Source organism: Ornithorhynchus anatinus, chromosome 4, assembly GCF_004115215.2.
Source record: "Ornithorhynchus anatinus isolate Pmale09 chromosome 4, mOrnAna1.pri.v4, whole genome shotgun sequence".
Taxonomy (NCBI): Eukaryota; Metazoa; Chordata; class Mammalia; order Monotremata; family Ornithorhynchidae; genus Ornithorhynchus; species Ornithorhynchus anatinus.
The window spans coordinates 130,267,616-130,282,271 of NC_041731.1; the positions used below are offsets into that span (position 1 = coordinate 130,267,616).

A 14,656-nucleotide genomic window follows, 5' to 3' on the forward strand; every position below is an offset into this window, starting at 1 on the left:
CCCAGAGTGTTTCTGAAGGAATTCCCAGGCCTGTGGTCTATACATTAGGCCTTGTCCCTGCTTGGTGACCTTGGGTAAGTCATTTATCCATTCATTCATTCAATTGTATTTACTGAGTGCTTACTGTGTGCAGAGCATCGTACTAAGCACTTGGAAAATACAACGATAACTAGTGTCTTTCCCTGCCCACAACGAGCTCAAAGTCTAGAGGGGGGGACATCAATGCAAGTAAATTAAATGACAGATACATACATAAATGCTTGGGCTGGACAGGGGAAGAGCAAAGGAGCAAGTCAGGATGATGCAGAAGGGAGTGGAAGATGAGGAAAAGTGGGGCTTAGTCAGGGAAGGCCTCTTGGAGGAGGTGGGCCTTCTTTAAGGCTTTGAAGGGGGGGACAGTCATCGTCTGTGGGATGTGAGGAGGGAGGGCGTTGCGGGCCAGAGGCAGGACGTGGGCCAGGGGTCGATGGCGGGACAGGTGAGATGGAGGCCCGGTGAGGAGTGGGCGGCGGCAGAGGAGCAGAATGTGTGGGCTGCGATGGAGAAGGAGAGAAGGGAGGTGAGGTAGGAGGGGGCGAGGGGATGGACGATTTTGAAGTCAATGATGACTTTTGTTTGATACGGAGGTGGATGGGCAACGGCTGGAGTCGTTTGAAAAGCAGCATGAAGTCACATAACCTCTCTGGGTCTCAGTTCTTCTTCTTCATATGTTGTCAAGTCATCTCTAATCCATAGCGACTCCGTGGACACCCCTTTTCATTCAGTAATATTCATGAGCACTTACTGTGTGCAGGCCACTGTAATAAGCACTTGAAAAGTACAATTCAGCAATAGAGACAATCCCTGCCCACAGCGGGCTTACAGTCTAGAAGGGGGGAGACAGTCATCGAAACAAATAGGTATCGATATAAATAAATAGAATTGTCTAGAACATCCCGTTTTCTGTCGTAAAGTCATTCTGGTCTGTATATCCATAGAATTTTCTTGGTCAAGATTCAGAATTTTCTTGGTCAAGATCCCTTCTTCCGCACAGTAAAACTTGAGTCTCTGCCATCGTCTCTGATCGACATTTGATCGTTTGAATAGATTTTGTCCGAGGCTTCGACCTAGACCTTACCAGTCTGGGTAGCCCTCCGTGGCACAGCTCTAAGCTTCATCAGCGGATGCAAACTCTCCTGCCACGTCGATTCGTAGGAGGAGGCCTCAGTTACCTCATCCATAAAATGGGATCCAATACCTATTCTCCCTCCTCCTTAGACTATTAGCCCTGTGTGGGGCAGAACTGTGTCTGACCTGATTATTTTGTATATTCCCAATTTAGAAAAGTGCTTGACACTGAGAATCAGCATGGCACAGTGGATAAAGCACGTGCCTGAGAGTCAGAAGGTTGTGTGTTTTAATCCCAGTTCTGCCACTCATCTGCTGTGTGACCTTGAATAAGTCATTTCACTTCTCCGGGCCTCAGTTCCCTCATCTGTAAAATGGGGATTAAGACCGTGAGCCCCATGTGGGACAGGGACTGTCACTAACCTGATTTGCTTGTATCCACCCCAGCGTTTAGCACAGTGCCTGGCGCACAGTAAGCACTTAACAAGCATTGCAATTATTATAATGATTATTATAATCAAGCAGCCTGGCCTAGCGAAGCAGTGAGGCCTAATGGATAGAAGCCGGGCCTGGGTGGCAGAAGGACCTGGTTTTAATCCCGGTCCACCACTCGTCTTCTGTATGATCTTGGACAAATCACTCAAGGTCTCTGCACCTCAGTTCCCTCATCTGTAAAATGGGGATTAAAGCAGTGAGCCCCATGTGGGAAATGGACTGTGCCCGATCCTATTACTTGGCATCTATCCTGGCATTTAATACAGTGCCTGGCATAGAATAAGCACTCAACAGATACTATAAAAAAAAATAATAAACACTTAACAAATGCCACAGTAAAAATATGATGGAGTTTGGTAGACACATTCCCTAACATCATGGAGCTCACATTCTGGAAAGAGCCCGGGCTGGGAGTCAGAAGGTCCTGGGTTCTAATCCCCCATTCACCACTTGTCTGCTGTACAACCTTGATTCTATTTATTGCCATTGATCTTGTCTGTCCGTCTCCCCCGATTAGATTTGTAAGCCCGTCAAAGGGCAGGGACTGTCTCTATCTGTTACCGATTTGTACATTCCAAGTGCTTAGTACAGTGCTCTGCACATAGTAAGCGCTCAATAAATACTATTCAATGAATGAATAACCTTGGGCAATCCACGTATAATAATAATAATAATAATGTTGGTATTTGTTAAGGGCTTACTATGTGCCGAGCACTGTTCTAAGTGCTGTGGTAGATATAGGGTGATCAGGTCGTCCTGCGTAAGGCTCACAGTCCTAATCCCCATTTTACAGATGAGGTAACTGAGGCACCAAGAAGTGAAGTGACTTGCCCAAAGTCACACAGCTGACAAGTGGCGGAGCCGAGATTAGAAGCCATGACCTCTGACTCCCAAACCCATGCTCTTTCCACTGAGCCACACTTAACTTCCCTATGCCTCAGTTTCCTCATCTGTAAAATGGGGATGAAGACTGTGAGCCCCACATGGCACAACCTGGTTACCTTGTAGCTACTCCAGCGCTTAGAACAGTGCTTGGCACATAGTAAGCGATTAACAAATACCAGAATTATTATTACTATCATTATTTATAGCTGCATGCCCACTCTTCAGTGACTAGTTCTGCCAAGCTGTCTGCGCTCAACTCATTTTTATTTTCAAGTAGTGAGGAAACCTTTTAATTAATGCAATGGCAATCTTGCAGGAAAGTAATTATTTACATCTGGGGAAACAGATTCAAATTTGCCCCCTAGCATTAGTTTATTCATTTCATTACTCTGTGGAACACAGAATTTTAGCATCTGTAATATTCGAAACACAGAGAAACAAAGTGTTCTGTGCTTCCCGTCTGAGGGAAAGAAATGAAGTGTTTCCACGTTTCCATGGATCACTGATGGTTGTTCATGAATAGAGAAGGAGCTGGAGAAGAGAAAAGAACAGGAAGCGGTGTGGTCCAGTGGATAGAACATGGGCCTAGGAGTCAGAAGGTTGTGGGTTCTAATGTCAGCTCCTTTACTTGTCTGCTGTGTGATCTTGGGCAAGTTACTTAACTTCTCTTTGCCTCAGTTCCCTCATCTGTAAAATGGGGGTTAAGACTGTGACCCCACACGCGACAGGGACTGTATAATAATAGTGGCATTTGTTAAGCGCTTACTATGTGCCGAGCACTGTTCTGAGAGCTGGGGTAGATACAAGGTAATCGGGTTGTCCCACGTGAGGCTCACAGTCTTGATCCCCATTTTACAGATGAGGTAATTGAGGCACAGAGAAGTCAAGTGACTTGCCCAAAGTCAACAGCTTAGTGGCAGAGCTGGGATTTGAACCCATGACCTCTGACTCCCAAGCCCGTGCTCTTTCCACTGAGCCACGCTGCTTCTCTAACCTGAAGAACTTGTATCGACTCCAGGACTTAGTAATCAATCACTCAATCATATTTATTGGGTACTTACTGAGGGTCCCGAGCACTGTACTAAACATTTGGGAGAATACAGTATAACAGAGCTGCTGGACACGTTCTCCGCCCTCAACGAGTGACAGCCTTAGTGCGGTGTCTGGAGCACAGTAAACGCTTTACAAATAACATAAAAAAAAGAAAAGAAAAGGGCTTATCGGAGCCAGCGGCAGTTAGATGGGTTCTAATCCCGGATCCACCATATATCTGTTGTGTGACCTTGCACAAGTCACTTCTCTTCCTCTGTGCCTCAGTTAATACATCTGTAAAAGGCGATTGAGTCTGTGAGCCCCACGTGGGACGGGACCTGATTTACTTGTGTCCACCCCAGTGCTTGATACGTAAAAAGGGCTTAAGGAGCACCACAGTAATTATTATTATTAATCTACCTTCAAATAACAAACTTCTCTCTCACTGCTTTGTCAGCAACTGACGCTTATTTGAAACTGAGCAAGTGTTTGCATGCCAAAAATTGCCCTACATGGGAGCCTGAGACCTATATTAAAGAGGCGGCCGAGAAAAGTCTCTCTGATGTCAAGTTGCTTTCTTGATAATAATGTTGGTATTTGTTAAGCACTTAGTATGTGCAGAGCACTGTTCTAAGCGCTGGGGTAGGTACAGGGTAATCAGGTTGTCCACCTGAGGCTCACCGTTAATCCCCATTTTACAGATGAGGTAACTGAGGCACAGAGAAGAGTCCTTCTGTAAGTTTTCCAGTTTAATTCATGATCAAGGACCAGCGTGGCTCAGTGGAAAGAGCCCGGGCTTGGGAGTCAGAGGTCATGGGTTCGAATTCCTGCTCTGCCACTTGTCAGCTGTGGGACTGTGGGCAAGTCACTTCACTTCTCTGGGCCTCAGTTACCTCATCTGTAAAATGGGGATTAACTGTGAGCCCCACGTGGGACAACCTGATGACCCTGTCTCCCCCCCAGCGCTTAGAACAGTGCTTGGCACAAAGTAAGCGCTTAGCAAATACCAACATTATTCTAAGGTCTGGAGGCATAGCTGCAGCCTCTTCACAGTAAACAATGTTACCCTGCGAGATGGTGAGATTTCAATCACTGGCATTCCACTTTCACAGATCTACAAGAATAGTCTGACATTTAGAGATGGGGATCTTGAAGATTTGTGAAAACATTCACGTGCGTGAGATGGTGTGAGCCTAATGCATGTGAGAGCAAGCGGGACTTCTAGATTAGGTGTTATTTGATTTTATTCAAGTTTCATAGTGTGATTTAAAAAGCTGACATAAAAATGACAGTGATTGTGGTATTTGTTAGGCCCTTACTATGTACCTGACACTTTATTAAGCGCCGGGGTGGATGCGAGTAACTTGAGGTGGATTCAGTCTCTGTCCCACATGAGGCTCACAGTCTTCACCCCCATTTTACAGACGAGGGAACTGAGGTACAGAGAAGTGAAGTGACTTGCCCAAGGTCACACAGCAGGCAAGTAGTGGAGCCAGGATTAGAACCCGTGACCTTCTGACTTCCAGGCCTGTGCTCTATCCACTATGTCATACTGCTTCGAACCCATGACCTTCTGACTCCCAGGCCTGTGCTCTATCCACTAATTTATCACTATAGCAGTGAATCCATGGCATTTACTGAGCCCCAGCTAAGTGCAAAACGCTGTACTAAGTGCTAGGGAAAGCACATCAGCAGCAAGGTGAACTTTCCCCTTCCTCCAGGAGCTTCCAATCTTGCTGAAGAGTAATAATAATAATGTTGGTATTTGTTAAGTGCTTTCTATGTGCAGAGCACCGTTCTAAGCGCTGGGGTAGATACAGGGTCATCAGGTCGTCCCACGTGAGGCTCACAGTTAATCCCCATTTTACAGATGAGGTCACTGAGGCACAGAGAAGTGAAGTGACCTGCCCACAGTCACACAGCTGACAAGTGGCAGAGCCGGGATTCGAACCCATGACCTCTGACTCCGAAGCCCAGGTTCTTTCCACTGAGCCACACTCAGTAAAGAAAGCTGGGAGGGGAGTGGATGAAGGCAGTAGATATGGAAGAAGGGCACAACTTGGTTGAAGACCTGTAAATTTAGCATGAATTTCTGCTGGAGCACGGGGCAGATGGGTTGGAGAAATGCCAAAAAGGAGACCAGTCTCCAAGAGCACGGGCCTGGGAGTCTGAAGGTTGTGGGTTCTAATCCCAGCTCTGCTGCTTTTCTGCTGTGTGACCTTGGGCAAATCGATTCCCGTGTCTAGGCCTCAGTAAACTCTTCTGGAAAATGGGGATTGAGACTGTGAGTTCCATATGGGACAGGGACTGTGACCACCCGGATTTCCTTGTATTCATTCATTCAATAGTATTTATTGAGTGCATACTATGTGCAGAGCACTGTACTAAGCGCTTGGAATGGACAAATCGGTAACAGAGACAGACCCTGCCCTTTGACGGGCTTACAATCTAATCGGGGAGACAGACAGACAAGAACAATAGCAATAAATAGAATCGAGGGGATGAACGTCTCATTAAAATAATAGCAAATAAATAGAATCAAGGGGATGTACATCTCATTAACAAAATAAATAGGGTAATGAAGATATATACAGTTGAGCGGACGAGCACAGTGCTGGGGGGAGGGAAAGGGAGACGGGTAGGAGCCAAGGTGAGATAAGGTGCAGACACCCAGTGCTTAGTACAGTGCCCGGCACACAGTAAGTGCCTAACAAATACCACAATTGTTATTAGTAGTAGTATTTTTAAGTAGAAGAAAGTAGCTATAATTCCCATTTTTCAGATGAGTTAACTAAGGTAGAGAGAAGAGTAGGGATTTGCTCAAAGACACACAACAGCCAAGTGTCAGAGGCGGGAATGAAAACCGGGTCCCGTGGCTATCAGACTCGGGCCTTTTCACTAGGCCACACTGTTTCCCCTTGCTTGTCATTGTTGGGCGGACCTAGGTGTCAGAAGGTCACTGGTTCTAATCCCAGCTCCACCACCTGTCCGCTGTGTGACCTTGGGCAAGTCACTTGCTTCTCTGGGCCTCAATTCCCTCATCTGGAAAATGGGAATGAGACTGTGAGCCCCATGTGGAACAGGAACTGTGTCCAACCCAATTTGCTTGTATCGTAACCTTCTAAGCATTTAGTCCAGTGCTACGCACAGAGTTATTTCTCAATAAATACCATTGACGATGATGGTGGTGGTGGTGATAGCATAAACTCTCTGCCCACACCAAATCCCCGTTCACAAGACTACCTGAATCCCCCTCCTTACCAGTCTAGACTGTCAGCTTGGTGTGGGTAGGGAAGATGTCTGCTATATTGTTCTATTTTATTACTAATAATAATAATGTTGGTATTTGTTAAGCGCTTACTATGTGCCAAGCACTGTTCTAAGCGCTGGGGTAGATACAGGGTAGTCAGGTTGTCCCATGTGAGGCTCACAGTCTCATTTTACAGCTGAGGTAACTGAGGCCCAGAGAAGTGAAGTGACTCGCCCAAAGTCACACAGCTGACAGGTGGCAGAGCCGGGATTAGAACCCATGACCCCTGACTTCTAAGCCCATGCTCTTTCCACTGAGCCACGCTGCTTCTCTCCCCAGTGCTTTTACTCTCCCCAGTGCTTAGTACTGTGCTCTGCACACAAGTCCTCAATAAATATATTTGACTGAATCTAATTTCATTTATTTATATCAATGTCTGTCTCCCCCCTTAGACTGTAAGATCCTTACAGGGATCATTCATTCATTTAATCGTGTTTATTGAGCACTTACTGTGTGCAGAGCACTGTACTAAGCGCTTGGAATGTACAGTTCGGCAACAGAGACAATCCCTGTCCAATGTCTCCCAACTCTGTTATATTACACTTTCCCAAGTGCTTAGTGTACTGTTCTGCACACAGTAAGCACTCAATAAATATGATTTGATTGATTGATTATTATGGGACAGTGACTATATTCCAATTTCACAACCTTGTTTCTGACCCAGTGCTTAGTCCATAGAAAGTACTAAAACAAAACCCGTAATTATTTAAATGTGTAGTACATTAATTCATTCTTTCAGTCATATTTATTGAGTATTTACTGTAGGTAAAGCACTGTACTAACCGCATAGCACTGTACAGTCCTCTGTACACATGAAGAATCCCAGAAATACTGTTGATTGATTGCTTTTCATTATGGATCGATTTGCCAATAGTAACCCCTGGTTTTGAAGATTTTACTCTTTGCTTCATTATTCTAAAAGAGTTAATTCCCCTTAACCTTAATTTCCCTTGAGAGGCAGCATGGCTCAGTGGCAAGAGCCCGGGTTTAGGAGTCAGAGGTCGTGGGTTCTAATCCCAGCTCTGCCACTTGTCAGCTGTGTGACTTTGGGCAAGTCACTTAACTTCTCTGGGCCTCAGTTACCTCATCTGTAAAATGGGGATGAAGACTGTGAGCCCCACGTGGGACAACTTGATTACCTTGTATCTACCCCAGTGCTTAGAACAGTGCTTGGCACATAGTAAGTGCTTAACAAATGCCATCATTTTTTTTTTTTAAACTGGGAAACTTTCTTATCAGAGGCAGGCAGCCACAGTCATTCTCCTATCTAGGATTCTTTGGAATTTTCTCCTTCCTGGAATTTATTTTAACATCCTTTTTCTCCACTAGAATGTAAGTCTCCTGGAGGCAGGGATTGTGTTTCCAAACTGTATTCGATTGTACTTTCCCAAGATCTTCAGTACTGTGCTCTGCCCACAGGAAATTCTCAGGGACTGACTAAATAGAAAAATAAATCACTAAATAAATAATTGTGGTATAATGGATAGTGCGCAGGCCTAGGAGTCCACAAGCACTTAGTACAGTGCTCTGCACAGAGTAAGCGCTCAATAAATACTATTGAATGAACGAATGAGTCAGATGTTTTGGGTTTTCATCCTGACTCTGCAACTTGACAGCCGAGTGACCTTGGGCAAGTTGTTCAACTTCTCTGTGCCACAAGTCACTAATCTGTAAAATGGAGATGACGACTGTGAACTCCATGTGGGACAGGGACTGTGTCCAACCTGACTGGCTTTTATCTACCCCAGAATTTAGTGCAGTGCGTGGCCCAAAATAAAGGCTTAACAAATTCCGTAAGGAAAAACAATACCATTGTCGATGGCTTTATTTAGTCTTGCAAATTTAAAGCTATTCAAAGGTTTGAGGAAAAATGAGGGAATTTTCATTCATTCACTCAATAGTATTTATTGAGCGCTTACTATACGCAGAGCACTGTACTAAGCGCTTGGAATGAACAAGTCGGCAACAGATAGAGACGGTCCCTGCCCTTCGACGGGCTTACGGTCTAAGCGGGGGAGACGGACAGACGAGAACGATGGCAATAAATAGAGTCGAGGGGAAGAACATCTCGTAAAAACAATGGCAACTAAATAGAATCGAGGCGATGTACATTTCATTAACAAAATAAATAGGGTAATTTTATTCTGGGAATCCCTTTTTAAATGCTGGTCTCATGTGGGCAAGGGACAGGTTTACAGATTCTGTTGTACTGCACTCTCCCAACTGCTTAGTAATAATTATAATAATGATGGTATTTGTTAAGTGCTTATTATGTGCCAACCACTGTTCTAAACGGTGATGTAGGTACAAGGTAATGAGGTTGTCCCACGTGGGGCTCACAGTCTTAATCCCCATTCTGCAGATGAAGTAAAGGAGGTACCGAAAAGTTAAATGACTTACCCAAGTCACACAACTGATAAGTGGCAGAGCCGGGATTAGAACCCACGACCTCTGACTCCCAAGCCCTTGCTCTTTGCACTAAGCCACATTGCTTCCTTATACATTGCTCTGCCCACAGTAAGAACTGTATTAATACTATGGATCGATTGCTCTGCTCACAGTAAGGGCTCAATAAATGCCACTGATTGATTGTTAAAACAAATCAAACTGATTTTGAGGGGAGGAAGCCCCACTCGGAATGGCTTCTCTGTTGTGTTGCTTTTGGAGGCTGCCACTTTGAATTTAACCGTAATGCGATGTCTTATAATTCATATCCCTCACCTTATAGTTCCCTCTAGACTGAAAACTCGTTGCGGGCGGGGCTCATGTCTGTTCTGTCGCTTTATTGGAATCTCCCAAGTGCTTAATACAGTGCTCTGCACACAGTACGCCCCCAGTAAATACGATTGACTGACTGATATCAACTTCTACCTTGTATTTTTCAGCTTTACGTATCCACCGACCTGGGAAAAAAATGGAGTCTTCTTCAAGAACATGTGACCAAAGACCATGTGTTTTGGTAAGACAAACTATTTTGCACATTTCATCTCCCTGGTGGTTGTATAAGGGAGTAGGCAATGGAGCCATTATGAAAAGTCGAGCAGAGAAATCCGAGGTTATTTAGCCCCTGATTTTACACATAGGTTCAAGGCTGGCATTGTTAATAATACTAAAAATGATAATAATAATTATTATGGTACTTGGTAAGCGCTTACTATGTACCAAGCACGTTCTAAGTACTGGGGTAGATGCACGTTAACCAGGTTGGACACAGTTCCTGTCCCACAATGGGCTCATACTCTTAATCCCCATTTTTACAGATGAGGTCAGTGAGGCCCAGAGACGTGAAGTGACTTGCCCAGGGTCACACAGCAGACAAGTGTTGAAGGTGGAATTAGAACCCTTGACCTTCTGACTCCCAGGCCTGGGTTCTATCCACTACATCATTAATTCAGCCCGTCAAAGGGCAGGGACTGTATCTGTTACCGATTTGAACATTCCAAGTGCTTAGTACAGTGCTCTGCACATAGTAAGCGCTCAATAAATACTATTGAATGAATTCCTGGCCTAAAAATAAACCAATTCTGGGAGACCTCTGAAGGACAAAAAACAAACTAAGCTCACTGTAGACAGGGAATGTGTCTACCAACTCTGTTGTATTGTACTCTCTCAAGTGCTCAGTACAGTGCTCTGTACACAGTAAGCGCTCAATAAGTACGGTCGATTGATCGATTGAGCCAGGAGACAGAAGTAGACATACAGAATGACTTAACAAACATGATCCAGCCACTCCAGAGTTTCTTCTGTCCATTTAAAGGTAGCATAGCAATTGTGATATTTGTTAAATGCTTAGTATGTGCCAAGCACTGTACTAGGCACTAGGGTAGATGCAAGATACTCAGGTCCCACTTGGGGTTCACAGTCTAAGTAGGACAAAGAACAGGGATTGAACCCCCGTTTTGTAGATGAAGAGACTGAGACAGTGAGAAGTGAAGTGAGTAGCCCAAGGTCACAGAGCAGCCTAGCGGGAGGAGTCAGGATTAGAACCCAGGTCCTCTGACTCCTGGGCCCAGGCTCTTTCCATTAGTACAGGCTGATTTGAGAGTGGGGCAGAGGATTCAACTTTGAAAGTAGTGGTGCAGTCAGTGGAGATCGAAACAAGTTGCATGATCTCATAATAATGATAATAATGAATAATTAGGGGATTTGTCACATGCTTCCTATGTACCTGTCACTATACTAAGCACCAGGGTGGATTCAGGCAAATCACGTTAGTCACCGTTCCTCTCCCCCATGGGGCTCACAGTCTTCATCCCCATTTTACAGATGAGGGAACTGAGGCACAGAGAAATGAAGGGACTTGCCCAAGATCACACAGCAGATAAGTGAACCCAGATCCTTCTGACTCCCAGGCCCACATTCTATCCACGCTCAGGGCCATGCGGCCTCCGAAATAGAGGCGGGCTTGCAAAATCCCTCCTGCTTCCCAAACCATCTTCCCAATCCCATGAAATGTGAAGAAAAGTGGAGTGTCTGAATCTGTCTCAACATTTACTGGATCCCCAACAAGGGCTTTAATTATTCGTCGTGATTTTAGATTTTCTGGCTCACCTCAAGCCTTTTCACGTAGGGATTATTCTCATAAAATCAGGACTTCACGTTTCTCCAAGGCTCAATCTATCAATAACATTTATTGAATGTTTAGTGTGGGCAGAGCCCTGTACTAAGTGACTGTGAGAGACACATTCCCTGACCACAGCAGGCAGGCAGCCTAGAGAGACAGACATAAATAGAAATAAATAAATGATGAATATGTCCATAAGGGCTGTGGGACTGAGGGAGGGGGGAATAAAAGGTGCAAATCCAATTTTATTTACCTATATTGATGCTACTGATGCCTGTTTACTTGTTTTGACGTCTGTCTCCCCCTTTCTAGACTGTGAGCCCATTGTGGGCAAGGGATTCATTCATTCATTCAATAGTATTTATTGAGCGCTTACTATGTGCAGAGCACTGTACTAAGCGCTTGGAATGGACAAATCGGTAACAGATAGAGACGGTCCCTGCCCTTTGACGGGCTTACGGTCTAATCATGTCTCTCTACATTGCTGAATTGTATTTTCCAAGGGCTTAGTTCAGTGGTCTGCGCACAATAAGCGCTCAATAAATACGAATGAATGAATGTCATTACAAGGGCTATGTAGAAGGGAGAGGCCCAACTCCGCCAAGAGGGCTTCCCAGACTAAATCTCACTTTTCATCAGCTCCCACTCCCTTCCCTTCGCTCGTCCACCTTCTCCCTGCCCTGCAGCACTTAGAGGCGTATCTGTCAAGCAGCGCGGCTCCATGGAAAGAACGTGGGCTTAGGAGTCAGAGGTCATGGGTTCTAATCCCGGCTCCGCCAGCTGACGGCTGTTTGACTTTGGGCAAATCATTTAACTTCTCTGTACCTCAGTTACCTCATCTGTAAAATGGGTATTAAGACTGGGAGCCTCACGTGGGACAACCTCATTACCCTGTATCTACCCCAGTGCTTAGAACGGTGCTCGGCATATAGTAAGCGCTTAACAAATACCAACATTATTGTTATTATTATCATTATTATTTATTTATATTGATATCTGTTCACTTGTATTGATGTCTTTCGCCCCCTTTCTAGTCTGTGAGCTCATTTGGGGGAGGGATCATCTCCTTTATTGCTGTACTGTATTCTCCCCAAGAACTGAGTACAGTGCTCTGCCCACAGTAAGCGCTCAATAAATACGATTGAATGGGAGCATGAATGAGAGAAAGAAGAAACGAGGGCTCAGTCACGGAGTTTATGGATGAAACTCAAGGGTCATTCGGGCTACCCGATAACTGAATCTGACATCTTCTGTTAGCTTCTTGTCTCCTCTCCGCCTTTTCGCTACTTCTCTATGGCATTGGTGCAGCATTGCCTAGTGGCAAGAGCCCGGGCTTGGGAGTCAGAGGTGGTGGGTTCTAATTCGCCTCCCCCACTTGTCTGCTGGGTGACTCTGGGCAAGTCACTTCACTTCTCTGTACCTCAGTTACCTCATCTGGAAAATGAGGATTGAGACTGTGAGCCCCAAGTGGGACAACCTGATCACATCATATCTACCCCAGTGCTTATAGCAATTTACTATTATTACTACTATTATTATTTCTCCGGGTTTCTTCCAGTTTCTTCTGCCTGAAATTTGACAAACGTAGACCTTGTTACCTCACGGGCCACCGATCTCTCAGAAGAGGAGGCTGCAGACAAATTCTTGGGCTCTGCCCTAATGTCATTCCATCCTCTGCAGCCCCTTTCAAGATGGCCTCTGGTTTTCCCCTCCGTCCCCTTTGGTCTTTTCAAGATATTGCTGCCAACAAACATTCCGACTCTAATCAGTCAACTCTCCTTCAGTTCCCACCTCAAAACCGTCAGCCATCTCCCCACGCCGTCCACATCGAAATGAGAATTTCTCGTCTCCCCTTCAGGGCTCTGCATCATGCTCGCCCGCCGATTTCATCCCTCAAATTGCTTCCTACCTTGTTTGCTGTCTCCTGTTATGGCCTGTCACTTATAGCAGTCGCTTTTCCTACTATTTTTCTCCTTAGGAGCTAAATTATCTTCCGAAGGACCGAGAATCTGGCAATAAAGGCGGGCTGGGGGGAGGGAATTGTTTTCTATAGCAGGGAGATGAGAACCCCGAAGACACAAAGCAAAGTGGCCCAGGAAGCAGCGCGGACTAATAATAATAATAATGTTGGTATCTGTTAAGCGCTTACTATGTGCCGAGCACCGCTCTAAGCGCTGGGGTAGACACAGGGGAATCAGGTTGTCCCACGTGGGGCTCACAGTCTTAATCCCCATTTTACAGATGAGGGAACTGAGGCACCGAGAAGTTAAGTGACTTGCCCGAAGTCACACAGCTGACAAGTGGCCGAGCCGGGATTCGAACCCATGACCTCTGACTCCAAAGCCCGTGTGCTCTTTCCACTGAGCCACACTGCTTCTGTATAATAATGTTGGTATTTGTTAAGCGCTTACTATGTGGCAAGCACTGTTCTAAGCGCTGGGGTAGACACAAGGGAGTCAGGTTGTCCCACGTGGGGTTCACAGTCGTAATCCCCATTTTACAGATGAGGTAACTGAGGCACAGAGAAGTTAAGTGACTTGTCCGCGGTCACACAGCTGACAAGTGGTGGAGCCGGGATTCGAACTCATGACCTCTGACTCCAAAGCCCGTGCTCTTTCCACTGAGCCACGCTGCTTCTCGGTTAAAGCACAGGGCTGGGAGACAGAAGGACTTGGGTTCTAATCCCATCTCTAGAATTCTGGGATTCTGGGATTCTGCTTCTTGGAGAAGCAGTGTGGCTTAGGGGAAGAGCCTGGGCTTGGGAGTCAGAGGTTATGAGTTCTAATCTGGGCTCTGCATTTTATTAGCTGTGTGACTTCAGGCAAGTCACTTGACTTCTCTGTGTCTCAGTGACCTCATCTGGAAAATAAGGATTGAGACTGTGAGCCCCAAGTGGGACAACCTGATCACCTCATATCTACTCCAGTACTTAAAGCAATGCTTGGCACATAGTAGGCAATTAACAAGTACCATCATTTATTAATTCATTTATCTCCACCATTTGTCTGCAATGTGACCTTGAGCAAGTCACTTCACTTCTCTGTGTCTCAGTTCCCTCCTCTGTAAAATGATGATGAAGCCTGTGAGCCCCATGTGGCATGGGGGCTACGCCTTTATCCCCAGTGCTTGGAGCGATGCTTGACACATAGTAGGTGTGTAATAAATACCATTATGATGATTATCCTTATTATTATTACTACTATTATTAGAGGGAAATACCGGGGCCTCAGAGTCATGAGCACCTGGGTTCTTATCCCATCTTC

General features: G+C 45.5%; 1 protein-coding gene across 2 annotated transcripts in view; it reads left to right on the forward strand.

The window, feature by feature from the left end:
* The window catches only part of SORCS2 (sortilin related VPS10 domain containing receptor 2), a 1,085,532-nt gene that overhangs the window by 851,511 nt on the left and 219,365 nt on the right, over window positions 1–14,656 (forward strand). For both annotated transcript variants that reach the window (XM_029063664.2, XM_029063665.2), the window contains exon 5: window positions 9,715–9,788. In XM_029063664.2, coding sequence (XP_028919497.1) covers window positions 9,715–9,788 — 74 coding nt within the window. The remainder of the gene's footprint in view (window positions 1–9,714; window positions 9,789–14,656) is intronic.